General features: G+C 43.9%; 2 protein-coding genes across 2 annotated transcripts in view; both read left to right on the top strand.

Annotated features, from left to right (window-relative positions):
* Positions 1 to 25,195, top strand: part of ASCC2 (activating signal cointegrator 1 complex subunit 2) — a 54,543-nt gene that overhangs the window by 11,362 nt on the left and 17,986 nt on the right. Inside the window, exons 4-12 of the mRNA XM_068240415.1 lie at positions 6,769 to 6,898; positions 9,819 to 9,886; positions 14,273 to 14,380; positions 14,459 to 14,571; positions 15,994 to 16,068; positions 20,868 to 20,975; positions 21,062 to 21,130; positions 21,454 to 21,528; positions 24,941 to 25,112. Of these exons, the coding sequence (XP_068096516.1) occupies positions 6,769 to 6,898; positions 9,819 to 9,886; positions 14,273 to 14,380; positions 14,459 to 14,571; positions 15,994 to 16,068; positions 20,868 to 20,975; positions 21,062 to 21,130; positions 21,454 to 21,528; positions 24,941 to 25,112 (918 nt within the window). The remainder of the gene's footprint in view (positions 1 to 6,768; positions 6,899 to 9,818; positions 9,887 to 14,272; positions 14,381 to 14,458; positions 14,572 to 15,993; positions 16,069 to 20,867; positions 20,976 to 21,061; positions 21,131 to 21,453; positions 21,529 to 24,940; positions 25,113 to 25,195) is intronic.
* LOC137554323 (uncharacterized) lies at positions 344 to 3,563 on the top strand. Its single transcript, XM_068271497.1, has 2 exons — positions 344 to 3,231; positions 3,503 to 3,563. The coding sequence occupies exon 1, from the start codon at positions 1,188 to 1,190 to the stop codon at positions 3,228 to 3,230; it is 2,043 nt and encodes a 680-aa protein (XP_068127598.1). The 5' UTR covers positions 344 to 1,187; the 3' UTR covers position 3,231; positions 3,503 to 3,563.

Below are 25,195 nucleotides of genomic sequence, written 5' to 3'. Positions count from 1 at the left end.
CTGCTAAAGCAGCTGGAATATCTAATGTTGCAAGGAGAAACCTATGGATCAAAACATGGCATGGGAGTATGGCTTCGAAAAATAGAGTTTGTTCCATACCTGTGGTGGGAGACACTCTCTTCGGGCCAGAATTGGATGAAGTTCTGGAAAGAACCGCAAATAAGAAAAAGTCATTTCCCAAAAAGAGACAGTTTAAAACAGGGAAAAGGTTTTTTCGTCAGAATAGACAGTCAGACAAACCGGAAAACCAAAATAAGAGGAGAGCTTGGTCCTTCAATAAAGATCAGAAAAGACCGGGACCAAGTTTTAAAACACCAGCCACACAAAAACAATGACAGACTAAAAGTGGGAGGAAGGTTGGGCTATTTCCTTCCACATTGGAAACAAATAACAAAGAGCCCGTTTATTATAGACTTAATAAAGAGAGGTTATCACATCGCCTTCAACACAAAGCCTCCGAAAAAATTTGTAGTGACCAAAAAATTAATATTGCCTCAACATCAGGAAGCATTAAAATATATCATCACAGATATGCTAGAGAGGCAGGTGGTATCAGCAGTACCAGTGATTCAAAGAGGGGAAGGCTTCTACTCAAAAGTATTCCTAGTTCAAAAACCGTCCGGAAAATACAGAATAATTTTAAATTTAAAACCAATCAATCCATACATAAGATACGAGAAATTCCGTATGGAGTCAATTTATTCTGTAAAAAACCTGCTGATACCACATGGCTTTATGGCAAGTATAGATCTGCAAGACGCATATTGGCACATACCAATAGAACTAAGCTCACAAAAGTTCCTAAGGTTCGCAGTGCAAATGGAAAGAGAAGTTCAGCATTTTCAGTTTCGCTGCCTCCCGTTTGGCATAACATCTGCCCCAAGAATCTTCACCAAAGTTATGGGAGAGTTAATTGCAGCAATTCACAAAAAAGGGATCATTATAATTCCGTATTTAGACGACCTACTAATCTTAGCAAGAACGGTAGAAGAACTAGAGGTACACAAACAGACTGTACTTTGTCAACTACAAGATGCAGGCTGGATTGTGAGCAAAGAAAAGTCACAGCTTACCCCAACACAGAGAATCCTGTTCCTGGGGTTTATAGTAGACTCGGTGCAGCAGAAAATATTTCTTCCACAGGAGAAAATACAAAAAATTCTATCCGAAGTGGAGAAATTTTGTGCATGCCAGTCAGTGACGATCAGGCAGATCATGCAGCTCCTGGGCTTGTTATCTTCGGTTGCACCAGCAATCCAGTGGGCATTAAAGCATACCAGAATACTACAGTCGAAGATGCTGGACAGATGGGACAGACATCAAAAATCACTAGACAGCGAAATGATAGTAGACTCTCAAACCAAAACCAGTCTGGAATGGTGGCAGATGGTACAACATCTCACACAAGGCAGACTATGGTCACTACCGATACAAAAGATCCTAACGACGGACGCGAGTCTGTCAGGATGGGGGGCGCACGTGGAAACCTTTCAGGTTCAGGGTGTATGGAGTCAGTCTATGACACAGCATTCATCGAACTTCAGAGAACTGATGGCTGTAAAAATGGCAATAATCAGCACGATACACCTTCTAAGAGCATGTCACGTTCAGATTCAGTCGGACAATGCAACTGTTGTTTCATATCTGAATCGCCAAGGAGGCACCAGATCCAAGAGACTGTTATTCTTAACTCTGGAGATACTGGATATAGCAGAACACGAGTTACTATCCTTGACAGCAGTTCACTTGAAAGGGGAATTAAATGTTCTGGCGGATCAATTAAGCAGGGTACAGATTACAAATACAGAATGGTCTCTGAACCCAAACTTATTCCAGATAATAGTAAACAAATGGGGAGAACCACAGGTGGACTTGTTTGCCAACAAGTTCAACAGAAAGTGCAAACAGTTTTATTCCCTCAATGTGATGGACAAACCATTAGCAATAGATGCCCTGGCTCAAGACTGGAATCAGAACATACTTTATGCTTTCCCGCCGTTGAATTTGATTCCTCTGGTACTTCAAAAGTTGATGAAATCACAGTGCCATTTGATACTAATTGCCCCGAACTGGCCCAAGAGGGCTTGGTATCCACTCCTTCTTTCCTTGTTAGTGAACAAACCGTGGGAAATACCGGTATCAGAAAATATGATACAGGTACAAGACCAGGCTGTAACAAATTTAGAAAAATGGAGACTTACAGCGTGGTTTCTGAAAGGACAGTCCTTGAAAGTAAGGGATTGTCTGCAAGAGTAGTGAATACTCTCTTGAAGAGTAGGAAAGAAAACACTCGTTTAATATACCAGAAGTACTGGAAAACTTTTAATTTATGGTTAGAAAACTCAAACTTCCATTCAACAGAAATGGCGACAATTTTAGAATTTCTGCAAGAGGGAGTAGAGAAAGGACTGGCCTTAAGCACAATTAAGGTCCAGATATCGGCATTATCAGTTTACTTAGATAAAAAATTAGCATTAGATCCTCTAATAATCCGATTTGTCAAATCGATAGAAAGAAATAGACCAGTTATGATCAAACAATTTCCGAAATGGGATCTGTCTTTAGTCCTGCAGGCATTAACATCTAAAGAGTTTGATGAGGATTCTCTGAGGATGTGTACTCTAAAAACAGTATTTCTAGTGGCGATCACGTCAGCTAGAAGAATTAGTGAACTCCACGCTTTATCATGTAAAGAACCATACTGTTCTTTCTTTAACGATCGGGTAGTTCTCCGAACAAGTCCGGAATTCTTACCTAAGGTTGGAGACATGTTCCATAGAACTCAAGAGATAATATTACCGTCTTTCTGCACAGATCCAAAAACGGAAAAAGAAAGTAGACAACATAAATTAGATGTTAGAGAAAATCTTATGACCTACTTAGATAAAGTTAAAGATTTCAGGAAGTCGGAAGCGTTATTCATCAACTATGCAAGCAATTCCAAAGGATTGAAAGCATCTACAAAGACCATTGCTAAATGGATAAAGGATTGCATCATACAAGCCTACAGCATTATGGGTAAGGAGCCTCCAGAAAACTTGAAGGCCCATTCCACCAGGGCAGCCGCAACTACGTGGGCTTACAGGGCAGGTACATCACCGTTGAACATCTGCAAGGCGGCAACCTGGAAGAACCTGGGGACCTTCATGAGGCACTATCGGTTGGACCGAATAACGGAAACCGATCAAGATTTCGGAAGAACTGTCTTAAAGGCAGTTAGCCCACCCTGAGGTTAGTGAGTGATTTCTTGCTTATCATCTCAATGTGTACCTGTCCTGGAGTGTTACTGGAAAAACCAGGAGTTAGCTCACCTGGTAACGACCTTTTAAGTAACACTCCAGGACAGGTGGGGGTACCCACCCCCATATATATCTCAAATATTGCATGATATACATGTTATGTTATGTGTATGTAAATGTAATATAATAGGGTTATGTTTAGTATATTGTTCCTGTTCCTTTATATTATACTGCCTGACCCTTGCTCCATCTTTGATTTATAGAGAGGCTGACGGATATTTCCTGTTCCTGGGAGGAGCCAAGTCTCAATGTGTACCTGTCCTGGAGTGTTACTTAAAAGGTCGTTACCAGGTGAGCTAACTCCTGGTTTTTGGTGGCAGAGGGTACAGATGGCATTGCTATCATCTGAGTCAGACACACAAAAAAATTTCCACACCGCTGAGTCCTGGGGTGGTGGCGGCCGACTGAGTGTTAAGTGGGGTGCCAGAATCAGAGCAGGAGGAGGAAGATATGTCACGCTTCCGTGCGGAAGCTGAGGAAGATGAGGTGTTCTGTGTTAAATAGTCAACTACATCCTGACAATCTGGGGGTTGATGGCATGCGTCTTCTGAACACTGTACTTTAGTCCAGGGCCGCATGAAATTACGACAGCACGACCTCGAACAGACCTGCTGGGTGGCCTGCCTCTGCCTGTTTTGCCCATATTGGGGGATGAAGTAAAAGGTACTGTATGCACTGACTTGACTAATACAATGTGCAGTCACACAGGTGCAGTGACTGGTATCAATACAATGTGCAACACACACACACACACACACACACACACACACACACACACACACACACACACACACACACACACACACACACACACACACACACACACACACACACACACACACACACACACACACACACACACACACACACACACACACACACACACACACACACACACACACACACACACACACACACACACACACACGTACCGTGAACAGATGCAGTGACTGGTGGTATATAACACTGCGTAGGTAGGTAGGTGCACTGAACAGGTGGGTATGCAGTGATCGGTATTACAAATGTGCAGCTGCCACACACACAGGTACCGTGAACAGGCGCAGTGACACTGTGCGCTCACGTAGGTAGGTAGGTGCACTGAACAGGTGGGTATGCAGTGATTGGTATTACAAATGTGCAGCTGTCACACACACAGGTAGTCACTGAATGTGCTGGGCCTGGCAGTGGCACAGTAGGAATTACCAAGGGGCCAAGGTCCAGCAGCTGCGACTGACTGACAGGGCTGTATATGCAACACAAGTGTCTGTGGGACAAACACACAAAAAAAAAAATAGATCACAAGAACAACATTAGCTCTCAAAAGAGCTGTTGAGGATGAGGAGTGCTTTTTAGCAAAAAGTATCAGCAAGAAGGAGCAACCTAACAAGCGTAACACAAGAGCCTAACTAAGCTTTCCCTATGTCAGTAGGTTCTCTCCCGTCTCTCATTACTGCAGCCACACGAGTGAGTAAAAAGGCTGACGCTGCCGGCGTTTTATAAGGGGTGGGGGGGAGGGGGGGAGTGTAGCCTGATTGGCTACCCTGTGTCTGCTGACTGTGATGTATAGGGTCAAAGTTGACCATAATGATGTAGTATAGGGGGCGGGCCGAACTCGCATATAGTTCGCGGTTCACCGAAGGTTGCGCGAATAAGTTTGCGGTCGAACCATTTGGGCCATCTCTATTGCTGATTAAAACAGACCACCAGCCACTGATTGCAACCAGAGTGAGCAGTCAGTTTCATACGGTATTGGTGAGGGCTGTGAAGTCAGTTGGAGTTGAGGAGTCGGAAACATTTTTGGGTTCCTGGAGTCTGAGTTTTAAAAATGCACCGACTAAATTTAAACTTGTAGTCTTACCAAGTACTAGTTTTCTCAACCCTAAAACAATTAAAACACGCACATAGTGCAAAGTATTGCCTTTTAAAAACTACAACTTGCACCCCGTGCATGCACTCCTGGGGGTAGTGCCTCCACCGTGTATGGGATGCTGTTCACTCTCCCTATGTGAATGCACTCACCAGAAGCGCGTCTTGAAAGTTGGCATATCACATATAGTATAGTAGTCAGCCAAGGAGGATCTCCATGTGTAAAACCAGCATTTCAAGTTTAATGTCACAGTTGTGCAGGTTAACAGACGGTACATACGCTCCTACCACGGATATAATAGAGTCGCACGCCACCACACTGTCTCTCCTGCTTCCTTCTCGTATTTCTATGACGTCAGCGCGCGCACACCTCCGACTGGGCGGAGTCGGAGGTGTGCGCGCGCTGACGTCATAGAAATACGAGAAGGAAGCAGGAGAGACAGTGTGGTGACGTGCGACTCTATTATATCCGCGGTAGGAGGCGTTGGCGTTGTTGAGCAAGGTGAAGTGACCTGTTTTTTTGCTGCAATCCCCTGAGTAGTGACTTTCCACTGGAGTGCAGTATAATTCTTTGCAATTGGTAAGTACTAGTTTTGATTTCTATGCATGCTGCAGCTATATCCTAGGTGTAAAATGCATCTCTGGTGTACATAAAAAAACACAGATGTACACTAATGGTTAAAAGCTAAAATGTCCCAACACATTGTCTGTATAAGATTCTTTGGAACCCTGTATCACCTCGGTTCTGGTGCATTGCTCTGTCCTTCTTGCAGAAAATAGCACTGGCCTGTTCTATATCAGATGTAGAAAAGGCAGAGGCCTTTTTCTGCATGGTGGCAGGGCTACACACTGGAGCTAAGCTGATATGGGGCTCCAGTGAATCTTATTATACAGACGACGTGCCAGGGTAGTGAATGTATTAACTGCATAAGGTGCCCATACACATGATTGATTCTCTGCAAATTCGATCACTCGATTGAATGGAAATTGATCCTCTTAAAATGTTCAATTGATCAATTTCGATAGATTTTATCGCAGCCAACACCAGCCAAATGCATACCCGGGCAACACCGGGTCATCAGTGGGTGGAGACAAATACACATTTTACTGGGAAAATATAAACTGCAGCCATTCTTACACTGTTAATGGTAGGGTTCTCAAACTTTGCACAGTTGGTCACTGGGTGACTGGGATTAATATTCTGAAAAGTGGATGGAGCCTCAATCAAAATTCACCTATTGCTTTTCAAGGGGAATATTTAACTGCTGCCATTCTTGCACTGTTAATGGCACAAGCCTCAAACCTGGTACAGTTTGTTTCATTTCAATGCAAATTATTGATGCCAAAGCCCGCAAAGCTCACAAACTAGGTCATTGAGTAATTAAGTAATGGTGTGTTACAGTTAGAAAAAGTGGGCCGAGCCAACACCAGCCAAATACATACCTGGGCAACGCCGGGCCATCAGCTAGTTTTACTATAATGTTAGATGGAAAATACGGTCACCTTTGCTTTTATAAGCTATACTTTTCATTTTAGAGATGATTATTTTTTAGAGTGGGATTTTTCTATTATAAAGGTGTCTTTTCCTTTTGGTGTCGTGCAGGATCACCATATCAACCCCTCTGTATTTGGTGAGATTATATACAACAACTACCTCTTCGACATCCCTAAACTGCTAGATATATGTGTTCTCTTTGGGAAAGGAAACTCTGCCCTTCTGCAGAAGATGATTGGTAAGTAAGCAAGAGCTGACTACTTCTTATCTTTTTTCAGGAACCCACTAATGCGTTTTTTTTGAGTGTTTAGGGATTGTTTTAAATCGCCAGTGATTAACTAAATGCTCTGCCAGTGTCATCAGAGGCTGTTTATATTGTGCATGTACAATCACAGAAATAGGACAATATTGCCTTCCTGGTGGTCGTGTGTGAATTCAATGACATTTTGTTACAAATGTATTATTTTCAGTATATTCACAAATTTGAATACATTTGAATGCTCTGCCAAATAGATGGGACAGATTCCACTAGAGTCGGGGACCGCTATCCAGACCAAACTTTTTCCCTGAGGACTGGGGGGGGGGGGGGGGGGGGGTGTATGTAGGTATGTAGGTAGGGTAGCCAGGTATACGGTATCTAGGTATAGTTGCCCCAGTATAGCTAGTATAGTTGGCCCAGTATATGGAGTGTAGTTGCTTCAGTATAGGGAGTTGTAGTTGCTTCAGTATAGGGAGTTGTAGTTGCTTCAGTATAGGGAGTTGTAGTTGCTTCAGTATAGGGAGTTGTAGTTGCTTCAGTATAGGGAGTTGTAGTTGCTTCAGTATAGGGAGTTGTAGTTGCTTCAGTATAGGGAGTTGTAGTTGCTTCAGTATAGGGAGTTGTAGTTGCTTCAGTATAGGGAGTTGTAGTTGCCCCAGTATAGGGAGTATAGTTGCCCCAGTATAGGGAGTATAGTTGCCTCCAGTATAGCTAGTATAGTTGCCTCCAGTATAGCTAGTATAGTTGCCTCCAGTATAGCTAGTATAGTTGCCTCCAGTATAGCTAGTATAGTTGCCTCCAGTATAGCTAGTATAGTTCCCTTTTGCCTCCAGTATAGCTAGTATAGTTGCCCCAATGTAGGTAGTATAGTTGTCCCAGTTACCTAGTGGCAGCCGCTTCATCTTTTATATTCCACTGGTCGGTCCCTCTCCTCCGTCTTCTTCTCTCACAGCAGTGCGTCCTGCGGCTACTGTGAAAAGGCAGGAAGCAAGACAGCAGTTGCCCTGGAAACGGCGATGTACATGGCCGCCACAGGAGGCCGCTCTCCTGCTCCCTGCCTCTTCACAGCAGCCGCAGGATGCACTGCTGTGAGAGAAGAAGACGGAGGAGAGGGACCAACCAGTGGAATATAAAAGATGAAGCGGCTGCCACTAGGTAACTGGGACAACTATACTACCTACATTGGGGCAACTATACTAGCTATACTGGAGGCAAGAGGCAACTATACTAGCTATACTGGAGGCAACTATACTCGCTATACTGGAGGCAACTATACTAGCTATACTGGAGGCAACTATACTAGCTATACTGGAGGCAACTATACTAGCTATACTGGAGGCAACTATACTAGCTATACTGGAGGCAACTATACTAGCTATACTGGAGGCAACTATACTAGCTATACTGGAGGCAACTATACTCCCTATACTGGGGCAACTATACTCCCTATACTGGGGCAACTATACTCCCTATACTGGGGCAACTATACTCCCTATACTGGGGCAACTACACTCCCTATACTGGGGCAACTACACTCCCTATACTGGGGCAACTACAACTCCCTATACTGAAGCAACTACAACTCCCTATACTGAAGCAACTACAACTCCCTATACTGAAGCAACTACAACTCCCTATACTAAAGCAACTACAACTCCCTATACTGAAGCAACTACACTCCATATACTACAACTATACTACCTACATTGGGGCAACTATACTAGCTATACTGGAGGCAAGAGGCAACTATACTAGCTAGGAGGAGAGGGGCCAACCAGGAGTATATAAAAGAGGAAGCAGCCACCAGCTAAGTTAATATGACCGGCAGCCACAGGGGAGGAGGGAGTGAGAGGCTGCGGACGGGCAGAAAACAGCCCACGGACCAGGGGTTGGGGAACCCCGCACTAGAGCGATTTTGGATTAGGCAAATCACAATCGCAGGACATGCAGCATTTTGGGAGTGTTACCATTCTAATGTATCATAAAGGAGCAGGGAAATTGCTTTCAAAGCGCTACCACAAATCTCCAGCGATTGCGATAGTGCTTTGTAGTGGATCCCAGGCCTTATCAAGATTTCCAACCAATAGTTTTGGTTTTACGGAAACCTGAATTAAGAGTAATCTGGGAGATGTTCTGATCCTCTACTTCTAAAAATTTGGAATCCTTGTCTGAGAATGCAGATCAAATGTTCTGGCTCACTCTGACTAGGCTAGACGCATGTTTGTTCCACCTGTGTGACTCAGACACTACTGAATCCAAAGATCAGTAATGTTGCCAGGCAAATACCATTTTTAAAACAGAATAATATGGCAGCCTCCATACTTCCCTCCCTTCATGTTCCTCTTAAAATGGACTTGCACATTTATGTTATTGCATTGTGTTGTGGTTGGTCAGTAAGAATATTCACGTACATTGTTTAAAGCCAGGATCCACCACGTCCTGTATTGAGATGAATGGGAGCATTCGTCTAAATGTGCTTACCATCGATTGCAGGTTGCTATTCTATTCCCTCTCCAGCATCTTCCACTGCATACTGTCCTTCAGAAGGGATCAGTAGCAGCAGTACTGGACCAGTGGGAGTAAGGGGCACTCTCTGTAATGCTTTAATGAGGGGTTGCTCCAATATGCATTGACTCAATAATAAATAAGGCAATTTTTTTTTACCATAAATCTTACATTTATATTTCATTATCTTTGGTATATAAAGTTTTGAATCTCAACTGCACTTGTGAGCATTGGCCAAGTCTTTCCAATGACTTCCTATTAAATCTTATGTACTCCTCTTTTTTTGAGCAAGTTCAAATTCAGTGCCCATGCTTTATAATAGTGAACATTTTTTTTACTCCTTTTTCATTTGGATTGCTTATCTCTATTCTTTCTTTATTATGTGTATTTACAGGTAACATTTTCCAGCATCAGCCAAGTTATTACCAGGATCTTGATGACAGCATACCAACATTGCTACAGGTAGGGAAAGACCTTTGTATCCTCACCTTAAATAGAATCTGTAACAAAAAACACCCCCTGGGGAATATTCACCTTGGGAGGGGAAAGCATCTGGATCCTAATGAGGCTTCCTCTGTCCTCTTCACCCTCTGGGATCCAACGCTGGCCTTCCCCAAGAATACAGCGGCAAGCCTGTTGGCTGTGGCGCCTACTAGATTTACCTTCCCAGCACAGGCGCCGTAGCAGCTTTCTAACAGGCTCCAACATTTTACTTGATACAGATTCTCTAAAATCTTTTACTTTGCGCACTTACTCTACTGCCTCAAGCTAAGGCCCTAGTCATGGATGTTTTCTTTATTCATCACTCGTGCCTTCGTTTCCCACTCACTGATCATCCCATATATGCTTAAAAAATTTCTAAATAGCTTAGGGTGGGAGCAAATTGCTGCTGTGTGTACTTCCCTACTCCTCCCTATCTGAGCCTGGATGGCATCATCATATAATTAAAAAAAAAAAAGTCCCCTGACTAGGCACGGGCCCCTGTGGCGTAGGGATACTGCGGGCCCCATAGCAACGCTATGGTGGCTATACCGAATGCTACGCCCCTGACTGCTCATACCTTTAAATGAATGCATTCTGTCTAGATTTTCAATATATGTAAACACTAAAAGCTGTCAGTGAGATGCTAATAATTCTAGCTTGCATGCAAATTATATGCAGCTTGGATTTAGGCCAATCGGATGCACTGCCTGTCATTGTCATATAATAGAGCTGGCTATTATTAAGATATAACCACTAATATGAAACGTAGTGCCGGATGGTATATCTTTTAGTGTTATATTATTAAGATATAACCACTATTGCCCAGCAGATGTCATCAGAGGCTGTCTATATTGTGCATGTACAGTCACCGAAATAGGACAATGTTGCCTTCCAGGTGGCCATCTGTGAATTCAGTGACATTTTGTTACAAATTATTTTCAGTATATTCACAAATTTGAATACTTTTGAATGTACAAGTTTAATCACTGTATACCAGTGGTTCCCAACCCATGTGCTGCGACACATGCATGTGTCGCGGCAGCTTTGGGTATGTGTCGCGGCTCTCTCGGAGGGGAGCAGCGCAGTGGAGGGAGAGCTGTGGGCAGTGGCGGAGAAGGGGGCCATCTCCCCCCCCCCTTCTCTCACCTTAGGGTGCTCTGCCTCCCTCACTCTCCCTCCGATACTAACTGTGGCGGCGCTTGGCAGCGGGCGGGACTTGCCTTCCGTGTCACTCTAAGCACCGGCCGGAGGTTTTGGTTCTGCAGCCGCTGCTCTGGTCTGGATCAGGCCAGAGTAGTGGCAAATCATCCCGAGCCGGCGATGAGACCAGACGGAGACACGGAAGGTAAGTTCCTCCCCTCTGCCAGCCACCGCACTTCGTTCCTGAGGTGCCGCTCTCCTTCCCTCGCTCTCTCCTCCTGGGGGGGGGGGGCACCTGGCTACATATACTGGGCACATATATCCCTGGCTACATATACTGGGGACATATACCGGGGACAAATACACCTGCCTACATATACTGGGGACATATACCCCTGCCTACATATACTGGGGACATATACCCCTGCCTACATATACTGGGGACATATACCTCTGGCTACATATACTGGGGACATATACCTCTGGCTACATATACTGGGGACATATAACCCTGGCTACATATACTGGGGACATATACACCTGGCTACATATACTGGGGACATATACCCCTGGCTACATATACTGGGGACATATACCTCTGGCTACATATACTGGGGACATATACCTCTGGCTACATATACTGGGGACATATACCCCTGGCTACATATACTGGGGACATATACCCCTGGCTACATATACTGGGGACATATACCCTTGGCTACATATACTGGGGACATATACCTCTGGCTACATATACTGGGGACATATACCGGGAACATATACACCTGCCTACATATACTGGGGACATATACCTCTGGCTACATATACTGGGGACATATACCTCTGGCTACATATACTGGGGACATATACCTCTGGCTACAGATACTGGGGACATATACCGGGGACATATACACCTGCCTACATATACTGGGGACATATACACCTGCCTACATATACTGGGGACATATACACCTGACTACATATACTGGGGACATATACACCTGCTTACATATACTGGGGACATATACCCCTGGCTACATATACTGGGGACATATACCTCTGGCTACATATACTGGGGACATATACCCCTGACTACATATACTGGGGACATATACCCCTGCCTACATATACTGGGGACATATACCTCTGGCTACATATACTGGGGACATATACACCTGCCTACATATACTGAGGACATATACACCTGCCTACATATACTGGGGACATATACCTCTGGCTACATATACTGGGCACATATACCCCTGGCTACATATCCTGGGGACATATACCCCTGGCTACATATCCTGGGGACATATACCCCTGGCTACATATCCTGGGGACATATACTCCTGGTTACATATACTGGGCACATATACCCCTGCCTACATATACTGGGCACATCTACCTCTGCCTACATATACTGGGCACATATACCCCTGGCTACATATACTGGGCACATATACCTCTGCCTACATATACTGGGCACATATATCCCTGGCTACATATACTGGGCACATATATCCCTGGCTACATATACTGGGCACATATATCCCTGGCTACATATACTGGGGACAACTGGCTGTTTGTCATTATGTGCATTTACTGGTGAAAAGCTGTCTCTTATTATGTGCATTTACTGGTGAAAAGCTGTCTCATATGTGCATTTACTGGGGAAACGCTGTCTCTCATTATGTGCATTTACTGGTAAAAGGCTGTCTGTCATTACCTGCATTTACTGGTGAAACACTGTCTCTTATGTGCATTTAGTGGGGAAACGCTGTCTCTCATTACATGCATTTAGTCTGCGTGTCACAAAGATCTGAACGTTTGGTTTGATGTGTCACGACTCCAAAAAGGTTGGGAACCACTGCCTTAGGCGATAGTTTGGGAGGCCAAGTGCTGTCAGGACAAAAAAAAGGTCTGGACACAACCTTGTAAAGGCACATCCCTTGGCTACAGCTATTCCCATGGGGAGGTGCAATGATGGCATGATACACAATGGAACATCTTCCAGTTGGCGGTGAAAAGAGGGGACCAGTGTGCTCAGCTATTACCGCCATTTAGAGGATTAAGCTGGGAGCCAATCTGTCTCTCGCCGCAGATCCGCTCCCAGCCGGAGGCCCTGGGTCCCCTTTGCAGCATCTGTCAACCCTGCCAGGTTGGCGGTCTCTGCGTGAGCTTGCAGCTGCGTTCCCGTGACCGGGAGTGTTCTGTGCAAGTGCAGTACTTCTGCGTCTGCGCAGAATGCTGCAGACTACAGGAGCACTAGTGCGGCTGCACTCCCGTAGCCAGGAGCGTTCTGCGCAGACGCAGAAGTACTTCTGCTTGCGCAGAATGCTCTAGGCCATGGGAGCGCAGCTGTGCACATGCGCGGAGGCCGCTGACCCGTGTGGTGAGGGACACATAGGTTTACAGGGGCTGGAGGAAGCCCCAGGTAAGTAAATGTTTTTTGTTTTTTTTTAAATTCCCGGATGTATCCTTTAAAGGACATCTGTAGCGAGAGGGGTATGGAGGCTTCCATATTTATTTCCTTTTAAGTAATACCAGTTGCCTGGCTGCCCTGCTGATCCTCTGCCTCTAATACGTTTAGCCATAGACCCTGAACAAGCATGCAGCAGATCAGATGTTTCTGACATTGTCAGATCTGACAATATTAGCTGCATGCTTGTTTCTGGTGTGATTCAGACACTACTGCAGCTAAATAGACCAGCAGGACTGCCAGGAAACTGGTATTGTTTAAAAGGAAATAAAAATGGCAGCCTCCATATCACTCTCGTTACAGTTGTCATTTAAAGATCTGGCCAGATTTTTAAGCAACCTCAGTGTTATTCCCAGAAAAAGTATCCCAGGACCCCAGAGCTGGCTGACTACCTACCCCCCAATCGATAGTGCTCCCGAGGCCCCTGCAGAGTATGAGTATGCCCCCCCCTCCGGGTGGCAGTATTCAGTTACAGTTGTGCTCACCCACGTAGGCATACTGTGTAGCCCCTGTGGAACCAAGCCCCCTCCTTCAGATGGCAGTATTAGGCTGCCTCTGTTTTCCCCCTCTCTGTCACACCCAGATTTCAGTAGTAGGTTGACCCTTTGCACTGGGATAAGCTAATTAACTGCAGATTTTTTTTCTCTAGTTTGCATTTAGTAGGCCTTAATTAGAGCTGTAATATTGTTCTACAAGAATCCTATTATGATGCCTCCTGCATAAGTATTTACTTCATTTTTTCAAAGGTATTCAGCTCGATTATGCAGGTTTGTGGACTTCTTAAGGATGACTGTAAAGAGCCTCTGAAGCTAGGAGCCGAGAAACGCACTTCACCTCTAGATATGCCAGAGCAGGTTGGTTATGTCTAGTTATTTTTATGGCATTAACATTTTGTTTGTTTTTTTATTTATGGTTTCTGTGTATTGTTTCAGGAACTGCAAGATGCAATTTTCTATCTCTGTGACACATGTACTACCATTTGGGCCTTTCTTGAAGTTTTTCCAGCTGCCTCTCAGACCTTGCAAAAACATAATTTCCTGAGCAGGTATGTGAATATGTTAATACTAACAGTGTTCTACTCATTGAACCCAGTAAAATAAAATTGGCAAGACCTCTCATACTGCATGCATTCTGTGAAGATTCAGAGGAAAGGACTATTGGATGTATTATGTGTAGCAGCAGTGGCGTTGCCAGTGCTAAATATTCAGGCCTTAGTGCAGGCCAGGCAGGAGGCATCAGCATTCCTCCAGGTGCTGAGGTGTTTTTAAAGATAGTCTTTGGGTTATGCTGAGCAATATGTGCGATTGGGGACTAAAGTGGATTTTTTCAAAGTTGTGCTGGGAGTAGGGTGGGGTGTCACTGATTTATTTATTTATTTATTTTCTTAGCTCCCCCCTTCCATTATTTGGCTTCACCCACAAACTATGCCTTCTTTTTGTCGCCCCTCTGTTGGTGCCTGAATGTGTCCTGTATCTTATGGATTCCTAGCAGCATGCCTGTGTGGCAGTGATGTGTGGACAGTTGTGGTGCCCTTTCCACAGAACACATTAGGGCCTGTACACACTGCTGCTCTTTTAAAATCGCATGCGATTTTAAAATCGTAAGCCTTCATGAGAATAGAAAAAGCGCATCGCACCAGTGTGTACAAGTCTTCACGATTTTCATTATTTTTCAAAAGACCTTGCGATTAAAAAGCGCATGCGATTTGAAAAGCGCAATGCAAGCGCAGCAGTGTACAGGCCCTTACACCTATCAATTAAGAATGACTTCTGTTGAAGGTGTTGAAACTGAGAAAATATATATCTGGGGCAGACTAGTAAGGCAAAGATTCATTGCAAATTCTGTTTGTTTCTGGTCATCTGATACTGTGAAAGATGGATCATTTTAGTGGTAGAAGAGTTTGTCCAGAAGTAGTATAGTTGTTGACCAAGCATGAGCATCTTGAGAGAAACTCTTTGTTGAACACAAGTATCACCTAATGTCATTTGTGTTAAGTTGTGGTCATTGATCTGCCATGCTGGATCCTTTACAATCTGCCATTACCTTACCTTTCCATTGTTGTCCATGCCATGGGGCGGATCTTGCCTGCTCCTTTCCCCCTTTCATTTCCACAAAATGGTGCAAGCTGCTCAGCTGGTAGTCAAGCAGTGTGTGTGTGTGTACAGCGATTGTTCCTAAACTGCTCCGCCCCCCCCCCCCCCCCCCCAACCAACCCTAACAACGTTGAGTACCATTCATTTGAAATGCGTGTCTCTCTCTCTCGCGCTCTCTCTCTCTCTCTCTCTCTCTCTCTCTCTCTCTCTCTCTCTCCCCTTGTTCATTATGATATGACTGTATTGTACTTGCTAGTTACTGTAAATGCAAAACTATGTTGGAAAACTGTTCTTCCTTATTTACAAAAAATCTTTCAGTAAAAACGATTGAAACAAAAAAAAATATTTTACTGGTGTCTTTCTTGTCTTCTTAGTTTGAGTTCATTTTATGAGTTATGCTGCCCGGAGCTTGAATCTGCCATCGTAAAGCGGAAGTTTGCTGACAGAAGGTACAAATTATCACACAGTATGTTTGCACCCTGTTCTGGCTATTAGTATCTTCATTGCTTTGCTATATACTTTCACCGCAGATAAGAAATGTCTGTGTGCAAAATCACCCAAAATGTTACTTCCACAATACCCAGAGTATATAGTCTAAGAATTTGGAAGTGACCATAAAAATGACTTGTGGCATTGCAATGGTTTATCCACCATTAACCTGCTCTCCTATCCAAACATCTGGCAGGTGAAACGGAGCTGATACAGATGCAGCTTAATTTTCCTTGTCCCAAGAAACAAAATTCTGCCCCCTATCCTTTGCTGATCCTATGGGTGTGCTCTGGCTTGGTGTGCAGATTACTAGAGTAAATACTGTTGTAATACTAATAAGGATTAAGTGCAGGAGGATCTCAAGGATTGTAAGCACTTTCTCATACAGTTTTAAATAAAGGCAAAGTGGTGTGGCAAGGAGTTCCAAAGTGTAGGGGCAGCATGACGGAAGGCTCTGGCTAGAAAGGTTTTGAGGTGGATTCTGGGGGGCGACCAGTTTTTTTTTTTTTTTTTATAGATTTTTCCTATCTAAGGTAGTGGGAGGTGTGATACAGTTGCAACAAATCCATTAGGTATCCAGGGCCCAAATTGTGTAAAGGCCTTTTCACACCGAGGCAGTGCGGTATTTTTACTGCACCCCACCGCTGTGCAATGAAGTCTAAGGAGACCTTCATACTGTAACGTTATGGTGCGTCGCGACGTAAGTGATGTTTTCACTGCATCTCCGATGCATGTTAAGAACTATGTTAGCAAAACAAAACAGAGGAGAAAAACCAGTATATGCTGCTCAAAAACGGCACTTTATTTGAATCATATATATAAAAATTACACGCACACAAAATCTAATTATTTCAGAAAAAATGAACTGGCATAGATTGAGTACAAATTAAGTACTAAATGCTGCTACTGTACTGGACACTAGATGAGACCACTATAAAGTATTAGAAAATTACCCTACTGCAAGAGGCAGTCAGCAGAAACTAGAGTCCGTGCCTTTGGTGACGCCCACACTACAAAACATGTGAGGCGACCTATAGAGTAGTAATAAAATAAGAACTATGTTACCATGCGGCTTCTGCGTTGAGTTGCAGCGATCTGCATCGGCCCGGAAGCAATGTTAGTCTATGGCAATGCATGGATTTGTAAAAAATCACCAACGCGACGTTGCGGTGCACATGCTCAGAAGCGTATTTTAACTATACGCTTCCGTACACTGCCGCATAACCCAAGCAAGAAGTGACGGCAAGCTTCCTGCTTGGCTGGTGGCCAGACAGGGAACATCGCGTAATAGCGCAGTGTTCCCTGAAGGTCTTTTTTTTGTTGGTGCAATGGGCACGGCGCATCGCTAACACTGGTTTCTAGTGTGAAACCAACCTAAAGGTTGCATGTTAAAGGAATACTATCGATTCACATATTTTTTTCAATTGACACAGGAATTGTTTGGGAAGTGCTGCTAAGTACTGGTGTATACATTTTAGTAGCAACTTCTTTGTTTACTGTTAGCAAAATACTTTCAAACTTTACTGATGCCAAAACTGATGGCTGACTGAGCCATGAGGAGAGGGGAAATTCCCCTCACACTTGATCAGTTAACTCTATGTGTAGCTATATGTGTGACAGAGAGATAGAGCTCCCAACAGCTGCAGATCCTGTGTCCTGTTTCTGACTGAAGTGTCTGAAGAGAGCAGAGGAAATGTAACTAATTGTCACAGCTTTTCATACTGTTTTTGCTTTCAGAGTTTGATATGTTTGATATTTGCTTTCTGTAGTCTGATATGCAACTCTGGCTGTGCATTGAAGTAGACACCCCTTTTGCAATTGATTTGTCCCAATATAGCTAAATCCTACCCTCAATAAATTACAGTTTTTGCCTCTGATATTTAACATGAAAAGTAGGAAAGTGTTTACACAGCTACTTAGACATTATTTGCACGCTGTCATTTTAGAACACTTGGGTATCGATAGTATTCCTTTAATAGGCCAATCTTGAAGAAGATTCTACATTTTATGGGTACCCAGTGGAGTGAGCAAATGATCAGTAATATGTGGCAATGGCGGGGTTGGTTAATTAATAGCTTTTCGGTGGCATTTTGTACTAATTGCAGGCTGTTCAGATCTTTATTTGGAAGGCTTATATAGAGAGCATTGCGATAGTCTAGCCGTGTTGTGATGAAGAGATGAAATAGGCTTGGAAGAACCTCTGAAGGAATGAGGTGCTTAATGTTTGTGATGTTCCTTAGCTGAAAAAAGGAATATTTCACAAAAGCTGAGATTTCATTCCTGTAGTTTAATTCCCTATCAATCAGTACATCCAAACTGTGCATAAAATCAAAGCTGTTTGGGCCTGAGCTCCCTACCCTTAGGGCTCGTTTCCACTATAGCGAATCGGCATGCGGGCACTGCATGCAGATTCGCATACTTAATGTTAGTAGGTGGGGCTGTTTCCACGTGTGCGGCGGCGGCGGCGTTTTTCGGTGCGGGGAAAATCTGCACGACAGGGTCGTGCAGATTCGCGTGCGGCAGGAATGCGGGCGAATCGCCGCTAATGTATTCAATAGGGAAATCGCATGAAAGCCAATGGAACTTAACACAGGCAGTGACATGGTTAAATTCGCATGGCTCCTTGCCATGCGAAATCGCGGGTAAATCTGCATGCGGAAACGCAGCCACATGCGATTTCTTCAGTGGTGGAATCCAGGCGATTCTGCACCGCTACAGTGGAAACAAGCCCTCAGTGGTGCTGATTGAGACTGGAGCTACTTTGCTGTCAAACACTGACCTCCGTTAACAGGAACCTCAGTTTTGTCAGCATTTAGCTTTAGCCAGTTGTCATTCGTCCACTCCTTAAAGAGACTCTGAAGCAAATTTTTTTTTTTGCTATATTTAACTATTAATTTGCTTCAGAAGTCTCAGCCGCAAACCGCCGTATCCCCGCTGAAAAATGAGTGCTGCAGACCCCCCAAATCCCCGGGGAAACATTCACGACAAACTTGGTCGTGGATTTTCGCTGCTCTGAGAGGCAGAGATATGAGCTGTAGCTCTGCCTCTCCTGCCGTCAATCGTCCCGCGCGGATCGCCACCTCTCCCCGCCCCTTTCTGTGAAGGAAGAGAGAGGGGCGGGGAGAGGCGGCGATCCGCCGCGATTGACATCAGAAGAGGCAGAGCTACAGCAGAGAGCTCTGCCTCTTCAGGAAGCACCGGTTAAATTCACCCCCGGGGATCTGGGGGGTCTGCAGCTCTCGTTTTTCAGCTGCGATGCGGCAGCTAATGAGAGTTCTGAAGCGAATTAAAAGGTAAACATAGCAAAAAAAAATTCACTTCACACTCTTTAAGCTCAGTAAAACACGTGTTTATTTTTGAAGTAGGGTCTGTCACGCCAGGTTTAATGATAAATATAGCTGGGTGTCATCAGCATAGCAGTGGTATGTCTGACCATGTTTTGGATGACTTTTCCAAATGGCAGGATGCATATAGCGAACAGCAAAGGTGATAGTATTGAGCCCTTGGGCACACTGTATTTTAGTGGTACATGGTTGGACAGCCAGCCATGAAGAAGTTAAGCCACTGGCAAACTAAGCCATTTATGTCACAATATTTTTGCAGCCTGTTCAGCAACACTTCATGATCAAAAGCCACTGAGAGATGAAGAATAATAAGGATAGAATACTCGTCTCTGTATCTTGCCTTGAGCAGTTCATTGCAGATGGATGAGAGCTGTTTCGCAGCTGTGATGTTTTTTGTAGCGAGATTGTAGAGAGTCAAAGCTGTTGTTTCTTGAGAGCCTGGCTTCAAGTTGGTGATGACAGCCTTTTTAATAACTTTCCCTAGAAAGGAGAGGTTGGAGATTGGTCAGTACCTGTTCATGGGGTCTAAAGGATTACTAAAGGCAAACCCCCAAAAAACAGTTTATTACCTGGGGCTTCTTGCAGCCCCCTGGAGTCATCCTGTGCCCACGCCATCATTCCAAGACCTTCCAGCGAGCAGCGGCGCCCCCCTCAAAGCTGGCCGCTCACAGGCAATCATAGGCTATTGCGCATGCACAGCTCTGAGCTGCGCCCACCCTGATTGCAGTCCCATTGCTGGGAGTGCTCTGCGCAGAGTGCACCCAGCAATGAGAAGGCGCGTGGCTGACTAGCTTTGCAGGGGTCGCTGCTGCTGGCTGGAAGGTATAGGAAGCGCTGTGCGGGCACAGGATGACTCCAGGGGGCTGCAAAATCCCCAGGTAAGTTAAACTGATTTTTTTTTTTCCTTTTTGCCGCGTTAGACTTCCTTTAATGATAAACACACCTTAAATTTTCACTACCTGAAACCATCATTGTGAAAGACTAGAATGTGTACAGGTCTTCAATCCTTTAGGCTGGCGCAAGGCAAAGTCTACCAGCACATGTTGCCATAGTCCTTTTTTCCATTTACAAAGAAATTACATTTGCAAAGAAAAGTGTGTTATCTTTATAGAAAATGGAAAGGCTGGGTCCTATCTTTTTCTTGTTAACACGGAAAAAGGTGTAAACAGTTTACCGAAAGGTCAATTTAAAATCACGCCGTGCTACAGTGCACAAAATACAGATTTCCACAACCTTTTAAGAGCAGATTGTAAGCGAAGGAATATTGTATCCTAAGATTAGATGCAGTAGCCAATACAAGTAGGTGGATAGTTTTACATAGCACTTGTCTTTGATACTATATAAGTATTCTGCTCGACTTTCCTTTGTCACAGTCCTTAATAGCTTTGCCTTGCGATTTATACTTGCTCTGGCAGCATTCAGCTGGATCTCTGGAGGAAATTGTGTCACTCCAGGAAGAAGATGCTGGAAGTCTCTCACATCCTCATTAGCAGCACATGTGTGCAGCCCATCTTGGAGCGCAAGTATGTGGTATTGCTCTGTGTTCTTTGTAATATCATCAACTTGAGCTTTTTGTTTAGTTTATTTCTACTTGTATTTATTTTTTCAGAGCAGAAAATATTCAGCCCTATATTGAGGAATTCTTGCAGATGTTTACAAATCTTCTTCCAGAAAGGAGGTAGGCCATGAACAATATGTAAGCTATATCATATACCTAAAACCATTGAGGAGTAAGGCCTCGTCCCCACTATGCTGTGCACATTTCAGCAACGCGTATAGTGTGTGGTACGCAGGGTGCATAGAAGTGCATAGAGTGCACTGTCTGATGTTTCTTTTTGTGTTCTGTGCATAAAATCTACATCAGCTTAGAATTCTATGAATCTCTTTGACCATCTCTAGCTATGATGCTATTGTGGGTGGGTGGGTATACTGCATTCATGTTTAGTGTTTGATGTGCCTGTGTTCATGCACGATGCTGTGTATTTTGTGTCTGACTTACAGGTTTCTATGTGACTATGATGAGCGATTTCCTGTAGCTGAAGACATTAGCTTACTGCAACAAGTTTCCCCATCACTGTATCCTTTAATCAATGCCATAACAGAAAAACAACAACAATAATAATGCAGTAATATAATAAAACAATATAATGTTAAAGTGGTCTAACACCCAGCATTTCAACTTTGCTTTAAAGGGAAGGTTCAGGGTGGCTCTTAAAAAAATAAAAATGCCCATCCACTTACCTGGGGCTTCCTCCAGCCGTGGGCAGCCAGGACGTGCCCTCGGCGCCGCTCCGCAGGCTCCCGGTCCCCTCCGGTGGCCGACCCGACCTGGCCAGGCCGGCTGCCAGGTCGGGCTCTTCTGCGTTTCAAAATGCGCCTCACGGGGGCGCGCTGACGTCATCGGACGTCCTCCGGGCTGTACTGCGCAGGCGGCGCAGTAGTTCTGCGCCTGCGCAGTACAGCCCGGAGGACGTCCGATGACGTCAGCGCGCCCCCGTGAGGCGCATTTTGAAACGCAGAAGAGCCCGACCTGGCAGCCGGCCTGGCCAGGTCGGGTCGGCCACCGGAGGGGACCGGGAGCCTGCGGAGCGGCGCCGAGGGCACGTCCTGGCTGCCTACGGCTGGAGGAAGCCCCAGGTAAGTGGATGGGCATTTTTATTTTTTTTAAGAGCCACCCTGAACCTTCCCTTTAAAATATTGCTTACAGCTTAGAAACTATTATGTCAGATTTTTTTTTTTAGCAGAAATTCACTGAATGGATTAAACATGACATTTTAGTGCTGCATTTAGCTAGAAATCCTCCTCCGTGCTTAGGTTTAGTTACAAATGTATCTATTTACAATGTAATAAACAAACACCTCTCTGAGAGAACAAAGAGGGCTTCCCAGACAGGCTTTTCAGAGGTCTATTTGCATTCCAAACAAAGATACATTTGTAACTAAAGCTAAGCAGGGATGCGGATTCCTAGCTGAATGCAACACTAAAATGTCATGTTTAACCCATTCAGTGAATTTCTGCTTAAAAAAAATCTGGCATAATAGTTTCTAAGCTGTAAGCAATCTTTTAGAGCAAAGTTGTAATGCTGGGTGTTAAACCGCTTTAAACTTCAAAGACCCTAATTTTTGGGGAAAGTACAACTATAATTTAACACGATCCGCATCACTTTTACATTACAGATCAGCAATGTGATACACAAAAGTTAGTATTGATAGTTGTGGTACAGGAGACAATGGGCCCAATCCAATCCACTTTTTCTCCTACGTGATATTTTCACATCATGAATAAAATTACTTTTAAGCCACCAACAAGCAAGAAAATACTCAAAGCCAGTTTGATGGTACTTTTTCACCTACTTTTTGGTACTTTTTTAATTGCGAGTGCTGAATAACAGGAAAAATGTATTCTCACTTACCAGTAATTTTCCATTTTTTGTCAAGTGTTGCATGTGGGTTTCCGAGCCAACTTGCCAAGACTGCCGACATCTGTTGTGATAATCCTCTACTGTTGTCAATTCATCAAATTCTTTGTGCTCGACCACCAAAGAGAGAGCTTTACCGTCAAAGGGAGATGAATCTGTTGGAAGGAACACCTCCTGTTCCATTGCCTGAGGAAAATCAATTGAATTGATTGTAAGGGCCAATGGCTCCACCTCACCATAGGGATTGTAGATGACAGCGAACCTATTATATTCAAAGAATCTCTTGCCGGCAGAAAGTTTGTTTTTAAAACCACGATCAATTTTTATTTTGGAAACCTTTTTTGAGTCAAAGACACAGTGCTGTGGGCCGTATCGAGCTGTGCTTCCTGGTAGACCATCAGCGTTGTAGGATTCAATTTGTTTTTCCTTTATTAGTTTATTAGCCACTTCATAGTCTGAAGTAGCTCCAAAGACCAATTTCTGTGCTGTATTAGTAGATCTTGTGACTGAGCGGGAATTAGGATATTGTCAAAGTAATGATACATTCTCACTCCTTTCTCTCTCAGTATAGCAAAACCACCGACTCCAGGTACTGGAAAATTATTCCAACTCCACAGCCTTGAGGACAACCCACACAACTAGCTCTGTTTTAAGGGCCCATTTCCACTATCGCGAATTCGCATGCGTTTGTCGCATGCAAATTCGCATAGCCAATACAAGTGGATGGGACTGTTTCCACTTGTCAGGATTCCTTTGCGTTTTTGTATGCAGAAAAAATCTGCACGACAGAGCCATCAGAATTCGCATACCGCTATGCGAATCGCATACAATGTATTTAATAGGGAATTTCACATGCGGCATTGTTATGCAAATTTTTCATGCGAATTTGCATGCGATTTTGAGTGGAATCAATGGAAAAGCACACAGGCACTGCCATGGTTAAATTCGCATACATCGCCATCCATGCAAAATCGTATGCGAATTTGCATGAAAATTTGCATACAACTGCATGCGAAATTCGCATCCGCATGCAAATTTTTACTGCGACGATTCCCACCGCAAAAGTGGAAACGGCCCTTATTGGTTGTTTTTTTTTTTTTTTAAAAGGACATATGGCACCCTTTATATCCTATTTACTACTACCGTGTTACTTTAATATAGTGATACATTGATTTGGCATGGAAAACAGTGTGAAATCTAGCCCTGACTTAGAAAAGGTTCCAAGTATTGTGCCAATCCATATTGCGTAACCAAGACAAGACTGTTAGAGGGCCTTGCCCAAGGTCTCCTTACTGAATAGATTCTGGCATATTGAACTGGAAGAGCTGGGATTTGAACCCTGGTGTTCTGTGTTAGAGGCAGAGCCCTTAACCCATATGTGCGCACATATATCTGAACTGATGTAAAAGAAAATTAGTGCTGCCTTTTATTTATATGGGATGAACATGTTATGTAGCAGTTAATAAATAAAAGGGTGTGCAAGTTACAGAATTACATAGATGACCAATACAAACTAAAAAAGATGAACCTGCCCAATCCAGCTGAAAATCAATAAATGTGTTGCTATGTGGAAACTTTGTTATAATTCGATACAGTACATGGATCTAGGTTCATCTCTGCTTAGCGGTCTCTGGTGCAAAAAAGTAATTTTCAGGAATAGGAGGATAGATACAGTTGTTTATCTCATCAGTTTATTTTCCCTTTTCGGGATTACTTTAAGTTCAAATCTAGTCCTCTCTTCCCTAGTCGTATGACATTAGTCAGCATTATCACAGCTTTACGTATTGTGTAAATGGCATCAGTGCTGCATATGTTTGCACCCTACAAAAAGTAAAGCAGTAAACTGCAGTGTGTTCTGCACTCTTAAGGATAACACAAGTTCAGGTCGGTTAATTGGTGGATGATCACCGTCTGTTTGTTCACAAATAGGTTGGAGCTAGCTCTCAGCATTGCATTCAATTCACGACATGGTTAATAGATCCAGTGATCACCAGAAGTCAGCAGTTTCTTATTGTAAAACAAAATTCTGTTTTCCAGTTAGACCAAAGTTCTTCCTTAACTTGTTGCCAGTGATGAGACACGAACTACTTACGTGTTGAATGGTGTGCAGAGTGCATGGACAGATGCTCGAAAAATCAGACCACAAGCAGCATCCCCTCTGCAGAGCAGTGTGGAACGAGGAAGTGCTGATGGAGCCTGTAGTGGTGGAGAGCAAAGCTCACAATATCTAGATGAACCTGAAGTAAGTCCCTCCATGGAAGATGCTACTCATCCTCACTGTCTCATTTTTGTTCCTATCTTCACTTTTCTTTTTTCTTGTTTTTT

This window comes from Hyperolius riggenbachi, chromosome 1 (assembly GCF_040937935.1).
Source record: "Hyperolius riggenbachi isolate aHypRig1 chromosome 1, aHypRig1.pri, whole genome shotgun sequence".
NCBI lineage: Eukaryota > Metazoa > Chordata > Amphibia > Anura > Hyperoliidae > Hyperolius > Hyperolius riggenbachi.
This window is presented reverse-complemented; position numbering and strand designations above follow the sequence as displayed.